Here is an 18,978-nt window from a genome sequence, read left to right as displayed (position 1 = left end):
ATGAACAGTTGGAAATAATACTCTGGTTGCAGCACATTGACAGAGTCATAAAGTGGATATAACAGCAGAGCAGATGTACTCTGATACCACGAAGAGATGATTCCAGAAAAGCTGAAAAGAAACGTTAACAAATTGGGAGTTTAAATTGTGTTCTGGCTTTGACTTACTGGAATAGCTTACTCGACATCAAATTTATTATCAACTACTTCAAGTCTTGTTCAAACACATAAAACACCGCTAAGAATTATACTGGTTTAGCTTTAGCAGATGAAAACATTACCTTAAATTTTTATAGTCTTTCCGTTAATGATGAATTTGGCTCATGCATTTGTAAAAAAACAAAACCACACCCAATAATCCTCCAGCTAGAGAGAGAGAGAGAGAGAGAGAGAGAGAGAGAGAGAGAGAGACTTCTCGGTAGAGTTCTTTTCCCAAAACACAGAGTAGGAGAAGACTTTTGAGGAAAGAGGCACCCAAAGGTGGGGACAGTTGGGCTGTTGCTCACGACCACGAGAAATGCAAGCAAGTTTCCAAGTTAAAAGTGCAGAGCTGGAGGAGAATCCAGATACCGAGCACATTGTTCGAGTCCTGAGGCGGATCAGAGGCTAGGGAGCCTCATTCAGGCTTCAGGTCTTTAAATGAGAGGTGCTCAGCAAGTAAATGCAATGGAAATATCCCCAAGTCAGAGGAAAACAGAGACCTGAGCTCTAGAAAATTCTGGTAACAAGCTTTTCAGAAAAGAGACCCTCAGGAAGAGCCACATGCTTATCAGTGTCTAGATATTAGGTCTGAAAACCCAGCATCTTCCCAAGTACATTTAGTAGTCTCTGATGTGCTAGGGGTTGTTGGCAGGGCAGTAGCCGCCCTGGACCCCGCAGCCAAGCATGCTGCTTCTTTCTGTGCAGTCTACATGCATGCCCTCGTATGATATCCCATGTTCTGCCCAATTCAAAATGACTGTTTTTCTATAATTAATTTATTTATATCCTGCTCCCAGCCCCCTCCCTTCTCTCCTCCCAGTCTCACCCTTACACTCCAACTCCTCCTGCCTTTTCCTCCAAGAAGGGGTGGCTCCCCCCATGGACACCAACCCACCATTAGTATATCAAGTTGCATCAGGACTGAAGCTCATTCTCTTCACCTGAGGCTTGACAGGATAGCCCAGCTATGGGAAAGGGATCCAAAGGGAAGCAACAGAGCCAGAGACACCATCCCCCTGCTCCAACTGTTAGGGGACCCACATGATGACCAAGCTGTACATCTGCTACATGTGTGTAAGGGGCCCAGGTCCAGCCCATGCGTGCTCTTTGGTTGGTGGTTCAGTCTCTGTAAGTCCCCATGGGCCTAGGTTAGTTGACTCTATGGCTCTTCTTATGGTGTCCTTTACCCCACCTGCTCTCTCAGTTCTTATCTCCAACTCTTCCACAAGCCTTCCCAAGCTTGGCCAATTGTTTAGCTGTGGGTCTCTGCATCTGTTTCTATCAGCTTCTGGGTGAAGTCCCTCAGAAGGCAGTGTGCTATGCTCCTTTCTGCAAGCATAGCAGAGTATCATTAATAATGTCAAGGGTTGCTCCCTCCTGTGGGGTGGATCTCAAGTAGGGCCAGTCATTGGTTGGTCACTCAATCTCTGCTCCTTCTCTGTCCCTGCACATCTTGTAGGCAAGACAACTTTTGGGTCAAAGGTTTTGTTGGTGTCCTCCTCCCACCACTGGAAGTCCTGCCTAGCTACAGGAGGTGGCCACTTCAGCCTCCTTATCTCCCAATGTTAGAGGTCTCCCATAGCTAGGGTTACCCCATAGACTCTCAGAAACCTCCCCTGTCCCAGGTTTCTGCTCATCCCAGAGATGTGCCCCACAGATTTCCATTCTCTCTCCAGCCCTCTCACCCCCTCTCCTACCCAGTTCCCTCTCTCCATCTACTAAGAAATCTGGGATACTATGAAAAGACCAAACCTGAGAATAGTAAGAATAGAAGGAAGAAGATTCCCAGCTCCAAGGACCAGAAAATATTTTCAACAAAATCTTAGAAGAAAACTTTCCCAAGCTAAAGAAAGAGATGCCTATAAGCAAACAGAAACTTACAGAACACCAAATAGATTGGACCAGAAAAGACAATTCTCCTGACACATAATAATCAAAACACTAAATATACAGAACAAAAAAAACAAAAAGAATACTACAAGTAACAAGGGGAAAAGGCCAAGTACTATATAAAAGCAGACCTATCAAAATTACACCTACTTCTCAGTAGAGACTCTAAAAGCCAGAAGGGCCTGGGCAGGTAACAGACACTAAGAGACCACAGATGCCAGCCCCGACTACTATACCCAGCAAAACTTTTAATCACTATAGATGAAGGAAACAAAGATATGCACCAAAACCAAATCTAAACAGGGTCTCTCCACAGACCCAGACCTAAAGAAGATACTAGAAGGACGATTTTCTTTTCTAACCATTTTGTTCCATTTCTCCCTATAGCCAGTAATAGCCTTCAGACTTATTAGACATACAATATAGGATAAACGTACTAAAATCTGTACACCTATAGAAGCTAAGCAAGAAGGAGGACCCTGAGTAAGATGCTCAGTCCTCACTCAGAAAGGTAAACAGGATGGACATCAGACGAGTGAGAAAACAGGGAACAGGAGAGAATCCTACCACATAGGGCCTCTAAAAGACTACCCAGTAGGATAGTAAAGGAAATGCTGAGACTCAAAGCCAAACTTTGGGCAGAGTTCAAGGAATCTTATGAAAGAAGGGGGAGATAGAAAGACCTGGAGGGGACAGGAGCTCCACAAGGAGAGCAACAGAACCAAAATATCTGGGCCCAGGGGTCTTTTCTGAAACTGCTACTCCAAACAAGGACCATGCATGAAGATAACCTCGAATACCTGCACAGATGTAGCCAATGGCAGTTCAGTGTCCAAGTAGGTTCCCTAGTAATGGGAATAGGAACTATCTCTGATATGAACTCATGGGCTGGCTCTTTGATCACCTCCCCCTGAGAAGGGAGCAGCTTTACCAGGCCACAGAGGAAGACAATGCAGCCAGTCCTGATGAGACCTGATAGGCTAGGGTAAGAGGGAAGGGGAGGAGGACCTCCTCTATCAGTAGACTGGGGGAGGGCCATGGGAAGAGAAAAGGGAGGGAGGGTAGGATTGGGAGGAAATGAGGGAGTGGGCTACAGCTGGGATACAAAGTGAATAAACTGTAATTAATTAAAAATAAGTAAATTTTAAAAAAAGAAAGAAAGAATAGCCTTCAGACTTACCATTTCCAAATACTACACTTTGTGCCTCTTGCTTTTATTTACTGTCTGTGGCATTTTGTTCTTCCTGTATTTTCCACCTGTTCCCTATATTTATTGCGTTGAAAGCCTTAGTAGACCTTTCATGTGGAAAGCATAGTTTGATGACTTTTGATTATACCATCTGTTTGGAAAATAATAATTAAAATTATTTTATAAGACATTCTTGGGGTTTATAGGTTTTCATTTGTTTTAAAAAAAGGTAGCATTTGTAAATAGTTGTAAATGCTCATCTGCATCCCTTCAGTGTGTCAAACACTTTCAGAGCTGGCAGAGTCTCACTAATCTTTACATGCAAGGAGCATACAGAACACTGAGAGAGCTAGGAACAGATGATCCCAACCTGTGAGAGCGTCCTTTCATCTCAGTATAAACCTAGAGATTAGTGAAAGGGAAGTCATTGGGCTGTCTGAATGAAGGAAGCATAAAACATTAGGGGGTCACAGCTCTTACCCAGCTGCTTCTCTGATCTTTAGCATGAACCCACAAAGTCCTTTGGGATTTCTGTGTCCCAGCTGAGTAACAAGGAAGTGACTTTTTTCTGTAAAATAGAAGTAAGATACCTGGGGACTTCATGTCAAAAGTTCTCCTTTTTTCAAACCTAAAGTTCAACATTCATACTTTTTTTTAACAGTTCACATTCTATTACTAAATGATGGCTAGCATTGCCAGACTCATTTTAATATTATAAATAAAATAATACATAAAAAGTATTTTTTACATTCCATCTCTGGTTCTACTTTCATGAATTTAGAGTAAAATTTTCATGGCCTTTGAGATTTTTTATTATAATATACATGTATGATGAACATTGTTTTTAAAAGTTCATCTAAGGAATAAATGGTATACTCATCTTGCTCAAAGAATTTCAAGTATGGAGTTCTGGTTTCAGCCTTTTTATTTCTGCATGCAAGGTGTTTGATTAAAATTATTAGACTATCATCTGGAGTAACAGTGGGGCAAGATGGAAGAATCCTGTATATGAAAATTCCTGTGTGAGATGTGAGAGGTTACTGTCTGCATTCCGTCCAACACACAACACTAACTCTCATCTTCTGGTCACTGAAACAATATTTATAAATACTATTTGGGTGAAAATACATAGTTAAACTTATGCATTTAATCTGTAGCTAAACATACATGTATGGACATAGAGGGAAGGATGTATAGACTGTTATGTTCATATTCAAACATGTAGCTAAACGTATACATCTACAGTGGTGTTCTTGCAATAGTTCTCTTGAGTAAGTTGAAGAAGGGTAGAACCACTGCTGTTCTGAGGTGCTTCTTGAGGGCTTCAGATTTATATTTTTAATCTATTGGGGGTGGGGTGGTTGAGGAAATGGCTCCATGGGTAAATGCTTGTAGCAGAAGCCTGAGAACCAGAGTTTGGAACCCTAGGACCCCATGTAAAAGCCAAGTGCGTATGATGGCCCTACTGTAATCCCAGCAAGCAGAAGGCAGAGACAGGCTTCCCAGGGCATGCTGGCTAGCCAGACCAATCAAAACAGCAAGCTACAGGTTCAGTAGAAACCCTGCCTCAACATATAAGGTTGAGAGCAATCGAGAAAGACACTCACCATCAACTTCAAGCCTCCACAAGCATGTGCACACGTGTGCACTCACACACGTAAACATATATACCACATATACATGTACATATGCAAAATAAATAAAACCTATTATTTCCTCTTCCTAGACCATAATCTCCTTAAAGGAAAGTGTCGTTTTGTTGTCGTTGTTGTTTTAATTCTTTTTTTATATAATACATCCCTACTGCAGCTTCCCCTCCTTTTAGTCCTCTCAGTACCGTTCCCCACCTCTCCTCTCCCCTATATCCTCTCCCCCATCCCATCTCTCCCAGAAAAGAGCAGGCCTCCCAGGGACATCGGCTCAACACACAAGATACTATAAGACTAGGCACAAATCCTCACATCAAGGCTAAGCAAGGCAACCCAGTAGGAGGAAAAGGGTTCCAAGAGCAGGCAAAAGAGTCAGAGCCAGCTCAGTTCCTCTATCTGTAATTCCCCCTCAAAACCGCAAGCCAACAACTATAACATATATGCAAAGGACCTAGTGCAGACCCATGCAGGCTCTGTGACAACCACTAAAGTCCCCTTGAGCCCTACTTAGTTGATTGTGCTGAGCATGCTTTCATGGTATCTTTAACCCTTCTGGTTTCCACAATTCCTCCTCCTCCTCTTTCACAGGGTTTCCAGGCTCTGAGGAGAGGGATCAGGTGGAGACCACTAACCTGGGATCTCTCCACCTAATGTTTGGCTGTGGGTCTCTCTGCACAGCCTCCCAGCAGCTGCCAGAGGGAGCCTCTCTGATGATGACTGGACTAGGCACCAATCTATAAAAATAGCAGAGCATCATTAGGCATAATTTTTCTTTCTTTCTTTCTTTCTTTCTTTCTTTCTTTCTTTCTTTCTTTCTTTCTTTCTTTCTTTCTTTCTCTTTCTTTCCTTCCTTCCTTCCTTCCTTCCTTCCTTTTTCTTTTCTTTTCTTTTCTTTTTTCTTTCACCACTTGTGTTTGGTTCTACCATAGGTCTCTGGTCATCCAGGCAGTTTTGGACATGGGCTCACTCTCGTGCATGGGCCTCAAATTAGACCACTCCCACAAGTTCCATGCCACCGTTACCCCAGCACATCTTGCATGCAGGACAGATTTTTAGGTCGAAGTTTTTGTGGCTGGGTTGATGTCCTAGTCCACCACTGGTTATAGAAGTTGGACTGTTCAGGCTCTGTATCCTCCATTACTAGGCATCCTTACTAGGGGGACCCTGATAGATTCCAGGGAGATTCTGCTGCACGACTATTCCACATCACTCCTCAAATGCCCTCCAGTTCCAATCACCTCTCCCCATATTCTTTCTCTAGCCCTCCCCACCCCATCTGATCCCTCCTGTTCCTATCCCCAGTCCACCCACAAGATCTATTCCATTTCTTCTTCCCAGGTAGATCCATACATCTCCCCTAAAGCCCCCCCCCCTTGTTACTTAGCCTTGCTGGGTCTGTGGGCTATGGCATGTTTATCATTTACTTAACAGCTAATATCCACTTATAAGTGAATGCATAACATTTTTTTCTGGGTCAGAGAGGTTAAGCAAGTGTAGCTTTTAATTAGGTCCTGAAGATTATAGAAAAAGAGTTGGGACAAAAAGGAAGGCTATTTCAGGTCACGACTGTATGAGTTAACATTTAGGTTTCTACTTAAGTCTTTAAGTTCTTTAAATATAAACAGATTATTTAACATAGTCAGGCGGTAGCATATGTTTTCTTAGTTCACTGGATATGAGTTAGCTTAACCTGGTGGTTCCTGGGGTGTAATCCTAGAATCCGCATATCTGCATTTCCTGGACACTCAGAAAGGAAAATTCTTGGACCTCTACCCAGACCTACTATGTCAGAAACTCTGGTGTCAGGGCCCAGCGATCTGTTTCAACAGACCTTCCGAGTATTCTGTTTCATGATCAGGTTTGAGAACTCCTGGCCTTAAATAGCAGTAGTTCATGGGATAGTTGACAGTCTATGGGCTTTGAGAACAGACCTGCACTTGAATCTCACCTCCTCTAGTTCATAGGTCTGTGGCTGTCAGTCTGTTTCATAATGTCTGAGCGTTGAGATGTCTCAGACAATGCTTCCTTTCCGGTTCATTGGTAAGGGTTGATTTCTACAATAAGCTAATCCTGTAGCTAGTGTACTATCGGCTTAATAAGCTTGTTCACTTATTAATTAAAGCATGTTTATACTTTTGCTTTTTAGATTCAAATGCTCAAGAAATTGAGGACATCTATGGTCTGAATGGTCAAATAGAGCACAAAATAGCTTTCCTGAGAGCTCATGTGCCAAAGGACATAAAGCTTATACTCATTGGCCATTCCATAGGTAGCTATATTACTCTTCACATCATGAAGCGTGCCCCCGAGCTGCCTGTAAGTACACTTTAGGAGGTGACTGTGAGTACCTGATTGTAGATGTGCAAAAATTGTCAGCTTTCCTTTGCTTTCTTGTACAGCAGAGGGAGGAATGCATGATGGCCACCTTTGTCCTTATCTATTACCAAAGATGTATGTTTAAGAAATACTCATAATGTTCCAGTGAATGATGATAAGAAAGAGAGATTTTTCTCAGTGAATGTCATTGAATCTAGGACCATCTAGAATGCTGATTTATGCTTAACTTACCATCTTTTATGAAGCAATCTTTAAGAACAGTTACTGAGAACAGCATGGAAAGGACTTGTTTTGAAAATATCCATAGGCTGGAGAGATGGCTCAGTGGTTAAGAGCACTGACTGCTCTTCTAAAGGAGCTAAGTGTGATTCCAGCACCCGTGTGGTGGTCCTCAACAGACTGTAACCACAGTCCAGGGATCCTATGCCCCCTCTGGCCTCCACAGGCACTGCATGCAGATTGTGTACTGATATACAAGCAGACACAACACCCATACAATAAAATAAAAAGTGTAAGTCTCCAAAAAGAATTAAATAAAATCTTCCTGTCTCTTTTAAAAAGCAGAATGATGTGCCATTATCATCATCAACAGGTAAATGCCTATCTTTGTGGATTATGCTAAGTAGGCATAAGTTTAGATTCTATGCTGTGGTTTGCTGCCGTTTGGGAACATATTCATCCTCATTCACAGTTATTTTGTTTGTTTGTCTTACTGTTTGTTGTTACGGTGCTGAGAATGGAAGCAGGGCCCAGCACATGCTAGGCAAGTGCTCTACCACTGAGCCACACCCACAGCCTCATACAACTGGTTTTTACGTGCAACTATGTATGTCACAGGTTCCAACTTCACGTACCCCCAAAAGGGCATGAACTGTTTAAGAACCTCTTAAATGACCCATTGAGTGGATAAAATTTACAGAGATAATTTTATTTCTTCATTTGGCACGCAGGTATATAAAAAACTACTTGTATGCCACCTCAAGGACATTCCAGGATATAAGGCATGTTTTGGAGCTAAGAGCTCTTCACAGAGGCTCTGTCCATGATTTTTTTCATTCCATGTGATAAAATATCTCCAATGGGGTCTTGGATCCCACGAGGAATTTGCCTCCTTTCCTGCCAGCTTGCTACATCCAGTGCCCAAACCAGCACTTGGAAAGACTACGACTATAGTCTCCATGACTGTTTTTTAATACCAAATGAATTTTAATTTTCTCCTTTTGGATATAAGAAAATACACTTTTATGTCTAAGTGTGAATTCAATAAATTGAAGATTATACTCTATTCATTGAATTCTTACTTGTACCGAGTTGTATTTTTCCCTGCATAAGGCATTTTATTCAGGAAGCAGCTTTGCCTTTGATGTCAGCCTTGGTGTCACTTGAAATTTCTTTTCTGTCCTCTCACACTCTCTGCAGCTGCCATCTTTCCAGCTCCCAGCCTGCATGTGAGTGCTTCTCTTCACAGTCACTGTGAGCTCTGGGCACTTAGGCTCAAATATTTTTTGTCATTTTTGTTTGTTTGTTTGTTTGTTTGTTTGTATAAACTTAGACAAGTCATTAAATCTCTACCTCACTGTTTCCATCAGCAAATCGGAAATAATGTATGTGTTCTTCAGGGATTTTGTGAGGATTTATACAAAATTTTAACAGTATTGCCTGGGATTTTATTATCTATTATTGTTGTTACCGGAATAACACTAGATCTTATATATATAACACTCCCTTCATCCATTAGGTTAACTACTGTGCTGGTAACCTACTGCTGTATCTCCAATTGTTCCAGACTAGAGGTGTAGAACAGTACACATCTAGTATCTCAGTTTCTGGTCAGAAATCTGATTGCAGCTGAACTGGATCCCCGACTGCAGAGTCTTTTGACTAGGCTGTAATCCCAGGGTTGCAGTCTCCTAAGAACATTTGAATTGAGGTTGGGGGATGGGCGGGGAAAGGGGAAAACAGGAGCTTAATGTAATCGTCTGTAAAGATACATTCTGATGACAGAGTTTCAGAGAGCTATGAAACTGTGTTTCCTCTTTAATGGTGTGGGAGAGATGGCTCAGTGAGCAACACACCTGCTCTACACGCATGAGGACCTGAGCTTAGATCTCCCGAACCAGCTGTAAACCCCAGTTCAGTAGGAGAAGAGCGGGGAGATCCCTGGATCCTTCTAGCCTGCCAACCTCAGCAAATTAGTGAGCTCCAGATTTAGAGGAGCACAGTTGAGAAAGACACCCAGCACCAGCCTTCACCCTTACATTATAAGCATATACATGCGCACACATGCATGACCATACACACATATATATATGCCACATACAGAGAGAAGAGAGACATGCACTAGAAAATAATTTGTGTGATTGTACGTGAAAGGCACCTTTGGGGAGATAAAGGTATCGTCTATACAGTTTGTGTTTTCGCTGTTCAGAGGCCTTATCTGAGGCTCCAGATAGTTTCTCTGTTAATAGTACTTGTTGCAGCTGGGCACACATCAGTAATCCCATGTTCAGGGAAGCAGAGGCAGGTGGATCTCTGTGAGATCAAGGCCAGCCTGGTCTACAAAGCAAGTCCAGGACAGCCAAGGCTACACAGAGAAACCCTGTCTTGAAAACAAACAAACAAACAAACAAAAAGAATACTTGTTGCTCTAGCAGAGGCTTTGGGTTCAGTTCCCAGAACCCACGTGGTAGCTCCTAACCCTCTGCAACTCTAGTTCCGGGGGATCTGACACCTTCTTCTGCCCTTTGTAGGTACCAGGCATACGCGTGGTATACATACATTCATACATGCAGGGAAAACACTGGTACAAATAAATCTTTTTTTAAACTCTGTATGGTTTCAGTTATGTACTTTGTTGATACTCCCCACCACTATATCCTCCTCTCAACCATTAAACATCTGGACCTGTTAACACTGCTGGTGTGATCCATGCTGAGGTGTTGAAATTTCAGTGTCTCTAAGACAGCACAGTGCCTGCATGCCTGAAGTTAACATGACATGCTCCATTTGAGATGCATTTGACAATCAAGTTTGTTTGTGGAAGCCAGAGTGTTGCAATCCCTAATCATTTTGCCAAAAATAAGTTAGCTGTTATGTTTTATAACATATGAAGTGTGATAATAAGAAACTTGTGTTTCCATCTCTTCTGTTGTTTTTACTGGAATTTTTGACTCCCATAAGATTTTGAGGGCATATTTGCAGCTTGGTAGCTGGTTTGTTTGGTTTTCCTTTGGTTCAGCATTTTGCAATATTTTCGTGTAATTACTGACAAGTTTGCTCTTGCATCATTTTAAGAGACATTGTATATTGCCAGATATATTGTCTGACCTGTAGTTTAATGCAGTACAAAATAATTGCCTTTTTTAAGTCTGGAATTAATTTTTTTGTTGCTCTCTTTAATCAAATTTGATGTATAAAAATATAGAAATAGAAGTTTGTCAGATATTTTGAAAGTAGTGGCCAGAGCAGAGTTGTTGCTTTTTTGTTGTTGTTGTTGTTTTTGTTTGTTTTTTGTTTTTTTTTTTAAAGTTAATTGGGAGACTGATAAATGATAGCTGCCCTGGCTTGTAATGACAAACACAATTGTTTTTAAACCCATAGGCTCTTAGAACTAAGATGAGCTTAATTAACAGTCATCTTTCCTTGTACATGTGAGAAGTAAGAGAAAGGGACATTGTGAGGATTCAGCATCACCTGGAGTGGAATCTTGAAGCGGGATGCATTTCTGTTCACTGTGTTTGTAAAGAGGGTCTAAGGAGGTGTCTGGTGGTCCTTCAGCCTTTGGGTGGTGGACTATGGTGTGTGCCTGCAGTGTGCATGGCCACTTCTATCTGCAGCTAATGGGGTTGGAGGCTCTGCAGATGCTCTAGCTCAGCAGTTCTCAACCTCCCTAATGCTACTACCCTTCAATACGTTGCTCATGCTGTGGTGACCCCAAGCCACAAAATTATTTCATTACTACTTCATAACTGTATGAATCATAATGTAAATATCTGTGTCTTCTGATGGTCTTAGGCAATGCCTGAGAAAGGTCCTTCAACGCCCAAAGAGGTCATGACCTGCAGGTTGAGAACCACTGCTCTAGCAATTAAGAGTAAGGTGCAATAGTTGACATGAAAACAAAAAGGTAGCAACCTTATCCTATTGTCTGGAATATGGTTCTCAGCATCAGCCCTCTGCATGTTAAGAAGATGCCATTCTGTAAAGTCAGATCTCCATAAACATGAGAGTAGGACTTACCTGGGCTGTGGACTAAATGGTGAGGTAGTTTCAAGCAATTCCACTTTTATTTCCCTTTAAGGATTTACTTGGCACCTGGGGATAACATCTTCTCAGAGACAGCAGATCCTTTGCACATTTGTCTTGTGTTATCTGGTGTTCCCCAGGGAAAGTGCACAGTTACAACAAGCTCGCTCTTTCAGAACAGCAAGTGTCTTCCTTTACCTGGGCATCCAGATAGCTTCAACTCCGCAACAATGCGCAGCTCACTCGTCCGGGTGCGGGGAAGCCTTGCCTCAGAAGCGTGGTTTACGTAGCTGGTCAGCACGCTCTGTGCACCGAGAGGACTTTTTCTCATAGATTCAGAGCAGTGACAGTAACTCTGTCACTGGTGGTGCTCTGGTGGTGCCTGCTGGGATAAAATGTGGTCAGGAGATTTTGCCTGTACCCTGAACATTTTTAAGGAACTGAGCCTTTGTCGTTTTAAAAAATGTGTCCAATCTGTCCATTTTATAGTTTTCTGTCTCCTCCCTTGGTTTAGGGCCATTTCTCTTCTTAAAACACATTGATGCTTTTTGCTGTGGTCAGAAGAAACTGGTGCCGTGTTACAATTTGTGCCAGTAAAGATGAACAGTGTCTACATAAAAATAGTATAGTAAAACTGACAAAAGAAGGGCATGGGTGCTGTTGGAGCTCAGAGACCCCTCTTCCCCCTTTCCTGTTTGTTTTTGTTTTTCTTTTCTGGGTGTTTTTGTTTTGACAGGGTCTGACTTGCTAGGCCAGACAGTCTTCTGCTTATGCCTCTCCAGTGTTGATGATGGGGTGAGCCACCACACTGGACTCTTGCTTCTTTCTTTGTTTCTGATATTCAGAATTTCAGACTTAAAACCTACTAAGTAGATTGAAACGCTTTGTTGAGAGTGGGGAACAGCAAGTTTGGCTATTTAACATGTCGATTCAGGAGTACATCTCCATATTAGGACAAAATAAAATCAGATAATTCTGCTCACTGTGAAGTTATCTAGACAGTCTATGATGAAGCACCCTGCTCTGCGGCCATGTTAGGCATGCAGCAAGAAGCATCTGCAACAGTGTTGCATTCCGTTCAGTAGTCAGGCCAAGCTTCAGGAAAGGGAGAGGAGATGATCAATGTGCTGTAGTCACTGTTGGCAGAGCCATGTCTTTAGATCTGTGATAAGAAGAGAAGCAAAGTAGAGAGGAACTGAGAGGTTCAGGATGTGGTGAGAGAAGAACCTTTCTTCCAACTCAGAAGATGAAAAACAGCCTTGTTGGCAGGCGTTTTTGAATAGAGCACTTCTTCACAGCTGAAATACACAAACAGGCCTCTAGAAGTGCACATGCCATGAGATAGAAAGTGGCAGGTACTGTGCATTGTAAGTGTTGAAATGCCCGTAGAATTCAAGGTGAGGGGGAGCAGGGTGATTCACTTTTGCCACTAGGCCCCTGAAGTTAGTAAAAGCAGGTGAAACGTTCAGTTGGGTTGCCGTACGATACAGCTACAGAGAACCATCAGGTGTTAGAGCCTGGGCTGATTGTGGGGGCCAGACAGTGCAGGTTGGCTAAAAGCCACTGAAGAATCCTGGGTGGTGATGTCACACATCCAGTAAACTTGTTTCTCAGTGGAGAAAATGAAACAGAAAAAGAAGGTACAATAAAAAGCAAACAACCAGGTAAACAGGCATGTTTGCTAGTCCAGGTAAGCAACAATGAGTGTAATTCCCAGTGGAGATCAAAATGAAGAGGGCACAGGTGTACGTATTCTGGGGGAATTGTTTCATCTGGTGTAAAGGAAGAAAGAGTGAAAGATGCAGAAAATACAGATGTCTCCCAGACTATTACCCATAGTCATTGGTGCATCCTGAGTCCTGGGTTGCCAATATGGCTGGGTAAGACTCTAGGTTGTACCACAATTATACAGATACAGAGAACAAGCCTGAGCAAAAAAAGGCTTGTTTCCTGCTTGCTATACAAGTCCCCTGAAGATAGGCTGTCACTGTATAGTGCTCTCTAAACAGTCTTACTCCAGAATCCAAATTGATGGCATAGCCTCTGTCTGAGATATCCGGCTTCATGGAGAGGATAGAAAGGGGGTGAACTGCATTTTAGTCTCTTTCTGAAGGTCACACTTAGTTATCCTCAGAGTCCACTGCAGTCCACCACTGTTTGGTCCATGAGGTTGGGAAGTCTAATCTTCTCCCAAGAGAAGAGATGCACTTCAAAAATAGAACACACATATTTATATTGTAATAGAGGTATTTATTAACACATTTGTTTCTCATTTTATAAATGTGTGCTTCTATCTCGGATTACACTCTGGAATGTATATCTAATTGTGAGTTAAGGTAAAAGTTTTGAAAGCCATTCATCCAAACTAGTACAGCCCAGAAGCTGAGAGAAGAGAAAGGGGAAGGTCAGGAAAGGTGCAGTGATGTGGAGGACTGTACAGCCTGGTTCCCTATTGTTCATCTCTCAAGAAATGGTTCCTTTCCCATTTGCATTGAGGCCTCCTCGCCTGACCTACTTTTCAGCAAGTTGCTGTGGTGACTTGGGGGTGAGGCTCTGGCACCTCCAAGTCCAGGCCTCAGAGGGGTGGGAACTTCTATTTCCTCTGCTTCAGTAGGCAGCCGCTGTATAAAAGGCCCAGCTACTCTGGCATTGCCTGGCTGGCCGCACGAGTGGGTCCTGTGGCACTTAGCTAAGCAGCCCTCTCAGAGTACTAAGTGCTACATCAGTGACCCCAACTGATACAGGAGCAGCGCAGCCATCCAGCTGAGCCCTGTTCAAATACCTCCCCTGCAGAGTCCTGAGACGGCGTGGTACTTTCCCAAAGTAGGTAGCTGAAACAAGCCAACAGCCAAGTAATAAGGTAAAAAGCTGGAATGCGTCACATTGGTGGAATTGACGATGGAGGATTACCCCAGAGAATATATTGTTAATGAAATAAGAGAAGGAGGCTGCAGACTGTTGAATGATAGATATTAGTTGGGAAGCCAACTGAGAAGAAAAATTCAATATAGGAAATAAGAAACTGGTCAAGGGAACATATTTTTCTTTTTTTAATTTTCCCATTTTTATTTCTATGTATACGGGTGTTTTGCCTGCATGAGTATTTGTGCCCCACGTGCGTGCAGTGCCAGAGAGGACCAGAAGAGGGTGTTGGGTCCCTTGGAACTGGAGTCACAAATCCATTGAGAGCTTCCATGGGTGCTGGAAATCAAAACCCAGTCCTCTGCAAGAGCTGCCATCACTCTTAACCACTGAGCCATCTCTCCAGCTGTTTGACTTCAACTGAAGATATTTACTGTTGTTTCCTCAATACTGAGTTCCTCAAGTACCTAGGGAAGTTCTAATGGAAAGTCAGTGAATGTTTTCTCTGCAGGGAGTTTGGAGAGAATTTGGAGGGATCAGAGCATGAGAGAATGTTGTTGAGGCTAAGGGCAAACGTTGAACTAAAAACAGCATCAGAATTACAGACTTGAGCTGGGCCATGTGGGATGACAATGAAGGACACTGAATTCTGCAGAAGCAGTGCGCAGTCACCTCACACTTTCCTCCACTAGTGAATCCCGGTGTGTGAAACCACGGGGATCAGATACTCCAGCATGAACACTCTGACTTGTGAAAGACTTTCTGGGTTAGAATATAAGAATCTATTCTGGGCAAAGTGTGTATTAAATATAGTAGGATGCCGTTTTTCCAGTGACTTGTTACATATTGACTTCGTATATATTTGGGGGTTTTCTTTATATTTTTTATGTTTTAATCTATTTTGTGTGCCTGGATGTGCACTTGTCTGTGGTCGTGCAGAGGGTGCTCGGTCCTTGCACTGTGTGGGTTATCAGCTGGGCAGCAGGTGCGTTTCCTCACTGAGAAGTCTTCCCAGGTCCAGGATATATATTCATTATGTATATGTGCACATATTATCTCCTCTGAAGCTCCCAGACTACTTTGTGAAAAGCTGGACACATGGAAATTTTCAACTTTTCAACTTCAGTCACTGTTAGCTATGTGAATATTTTTGCAAATCCTGAAACTGCTTTCAAAGTGGAAAATTTATGTGGTCTTTTTTTTTTCTTCTTCTTCATCTTTTCATAACTCAAAAACTATTTAATATATTTTTCTCAAACTTTGCAAAAAAAATCACCTTTGGGCTGAAACTAAGCATGGAAAATTTCACCACAAAAGGCCAATTTTTTGGAAAGCTGTGAGAAAGTGAAAACGGGTTCATAACAGAACCCTCTTCATGCATGTCGGCACTCAGTGTTTTATCTAATAGGCTTCTGAGCAGTGCACGGATCTCAGGATACACTGCCAGTCATAGAGTGCCCCCTGCATCCTGCCAGCTCTTGGGACACATGTCTAAAAGGACAGGAAGGACAGGTGAAGTGGCTGCTGGCTGAGCATAGCTGTGTTTACTAACTTTTTTGTGACGCCACTTTCTGGTCCACAAGGCATTATTTTTATTTCTGGAAATATCAAATACCTTAAATTTTATCTTTAGAATTTTTTAAAATTTTGGAATGTTTCATATTAAAAAAAAGTAAAATTAGCAGTTAACAAAAGCAGTTTCTTTATTTTTCCCTTTCGATCTACGTTAGCTTACTGTATGTTTCACTGAGATGGTGTACTGCTGAATATGCTTGGGGTTTGTTTGTTTTTGTTTTGTTTTAAGACAGAGTCTTAAATCTAAAGTCAGGGCTACCTGGAATTCACTGTGTAGCCCAGCCTGGCCTCAGACTCAATAGCAGGCCTCCTGCCTCAGCATCCTGAATACTGAGAGCAGAGGTATGGTCTACTAAACCTGATTCTGAATATCCTTTATGGTCCTTAAATTCACTTAGCCAACGCCTAATTTCCTTCCTTACATGAAAGTGAGTGTCTCACATGTAACAGATGGAAGACTTCCATTACCGCACCTGAGAATCTCAGTAAGCTCAGGCAAGAGGATTACTGTGAGTTCGAGACTAACAATGAGTTCCAGGCAGCCTGGGCTATAGATTTAGACTCTGTTCCAGAACAAAATAAAAAAAAATAAATTTAAAAAAAGCAAGTATATTTAGCAGCAAACCATCTCAGCCACTAGCAGTATAGACTATTATAGAGAGCAAGGAATAAAACAAATTTAAAAAAAGTTTTTGAACCATTTCTTCATGGATAATTTTACGTTTTTATTATGAAATTTTAAAAATTAAAAAATCCTAATTATAAATATTAAGGAACTTGAAATAAAATAATTATGTAATGAGTCTACAAAAACCCATCATCCGTAGCAGTATAGCTACTAGTATTTAGCTATTTTCAGCTCTTTGTTTTCATGTGTATGTTAAGTAAATTGCAGTCTTTATGGTATTTATCCTTTTATTTATTTCATTGTGTGTCTTAAGAAATAGTTGTATTTTCTTAAAGTTTCCACATCATTGGGTAATTTTACTCCTACCAAAGTTGATAGTTAATCCTTTGAAACATCAGTTACGATCCATTCTCTTTGTCCTCAGAATTTCTTTTTATAGTATTCATTCTTTTGCATTTGTTTTCTACTCATAAAAGCTCAAGTATTTTCATATTTCAGAAAGACAGGATAAACAGTTTAAAAAGCAAAGGCACCCAGCCATAAAGAAGCGTCCACAGGGACGTCACGCACTGCATATGCCGACTGCTTCCCTCATGCAAGTGGCTTCCTGAAACAACATGAAGATGGCTGATGGGAAAGCATAGCGGGAGCCGCTTACGCTTTACCCTGAAAATGTCTAGTTTGCCTGTTGCTTTAAAAATGACTCACCTGGGCCAGCCAGATGGCTCCGTGAACAAAGGCCTGCTGCCAGGCCTGACAGTGTAAGCCTTATTTTTGCAAACCATGTGATAGAAGGAGAGGGCTCTCGCACAAGTTGTACTCTGACCTCTACATGTGCTCCGTGACATGCACACACACACACAGACATGCCGTACACAGGTAGACAGACAGACAGATGGATATTTTAAGGCTAACATATCCCTTATCCATGTGCTAACAACCAAGAAAATAATGCAGTACCTCATGTTAATTTTTAGTTAACGGGAGAATAAAGAAAAATTTGAACCCCTTCAACATTCTTGCTTTTCAAATGTAAAATTTGTTTCAAGTGTGCAATACCCTTGTGGCTATTTACAAGCAATATTTTTTATTGAGTCTTGTTACTGTAGTCATTATGTCATAATAAGGAATGTTCTTTCATACTTTCAGCAACTTGAAGAGGCTTTTATTATCCTGCTCACACCAGAGGAAATGGAGACTTGGAAGGACCTTGATAATTTAATGACTCAGGTCCAGGCAGCCAGGCAGTAGGGAGCAGTGTTAGGATTTGAACGCACTGTGTTCTTATCTGCCACACTAACAAACTGACCTCTTACTAAAAAGGATTTCTAGAAATCCGTAAGAAGAATATCAAGCTCTCAAATAAAGCCCCAAAGGATAGCAACAGATAAGAGACTGAAAACTATAATAACTATGAAGACTCATACCTGCCACAGTGTGTGACGTCGTGCTTAACCAGTTAGTGAGTACAGAATAACTAGTTCTTACAGTGTCTGTGAGCTCTGCAGTTATCAGGTGTACAACCATTATTACGGGGTCCGGGGCATGTGTCTTCTGCATAATGATCCCATGTTATGAGGGATTTGTAGTGATAGTAGGAGACCCTGGGAGACAAGTGAGTGGCCTGTGATAAAGCAGAATACATGATTTGTGAATCCCTTTGCAATTAGATGGCTGTAGAAAAGTACAGCTTGCACCTTGCCCCACATGACACTCCATAGACATCCATAGATGCTCAGCTTGTGGATTCTCCGTAGATTCTCTGGGAATGGAACATCGCTGTCAGGATGGAGATAAAGGGGAAGAGAGCAGAAACAAATGAGCAGAAGTCCGTGAAACTGCCTTCTGGTGTTTATTCCATCCAGAAGCTTCTTTCTGTAGCTGTTCGTGGAGATGAGAAATGCAGATGTGGTCTCTGAGGTAGGAAGAGACCTCTGCCACAGCTGCCAATACTGTAAGATCGTTTGTACTCGCTCCTTGCTTGTATGGAAAAATCTGTAAACAATATGCAGTGGAGACCACGAAACAGTTCCCTCAAGTGGAAAAAGCCTAGGAGGCACCAAGGGAGGCATGTCTCATAAGACTATGTGGCTGCCTTGAAGTCCGACATTCCAGGCCAGCATCCTTGTAGTGCACAGGGAAGAAGCAAGATTGCCAGGTCCCGGGAAGGAACGCCGATGGCTGAGTGAGAGACCTGAGCCTGGTGGCAGGCTCTTGGAAGCTTAGGGACCTCGTCTTTACCTTGTAACGCTTGTTCCGTGAGTCCCATCAGAGTTCCAGAAACTTCTTCAACTCCTTGGCACTCTTCTAAGTTTCCCTTTTCTTAGAATTTTGCCTTTTGACTATCTACTGCGGTGTGTGTGTGTGTGTGTGTGTGTGTGTGTGTGTGTGTGTGTGTGTGTG

General features: G+C 42.2%; 1 protein-coding gene across 7 annotated transcripts in view; it reads left to right on the top strand.

The window, feature by feature from the left end:
* Ldah (lipid droplet associated hydrolase) overlaps window positions 1-18,978 on the top strand; it is a 75,706-nt gene that overhangs the window by 23,848 nt on the left and 32,880 nt on the right. For all 7 annotated transcript variants that reach the window (XM_055625931.1, XM_055625939.1, XM_055625959.1 and 4 more), the window contains one exon: window positions 7,075-7,244. In XM_055625931.1, the coding sequence (XP_055481906.1) occupies window positions 7,075-7,244 (170 nt within the window). The remainder of the gene's footprint in view (window positions 1-7,074; window positions 7,245-18,978) is intronic.

The sequence above is a fragment of the Psammomys obesus genome, unplaced genomic scaffold (assembly GCF_907164565.1).
Source record: "Psammomys obesus unplaced genomic scaffold, mPsaObe1.curated_primary_1811, whole genome shotgun sequence".
NCBI classification, from domain to species: Eukaryota; Metazoa; Chordata; class Mammalia; order Rodentia; family Muridae; genus Psammomys; species Psammomys obesus.
Note: the sequence above shows the minus strand (reverse complement) of the source record. Positions and strands in the feature narration are given on the sequence as shown.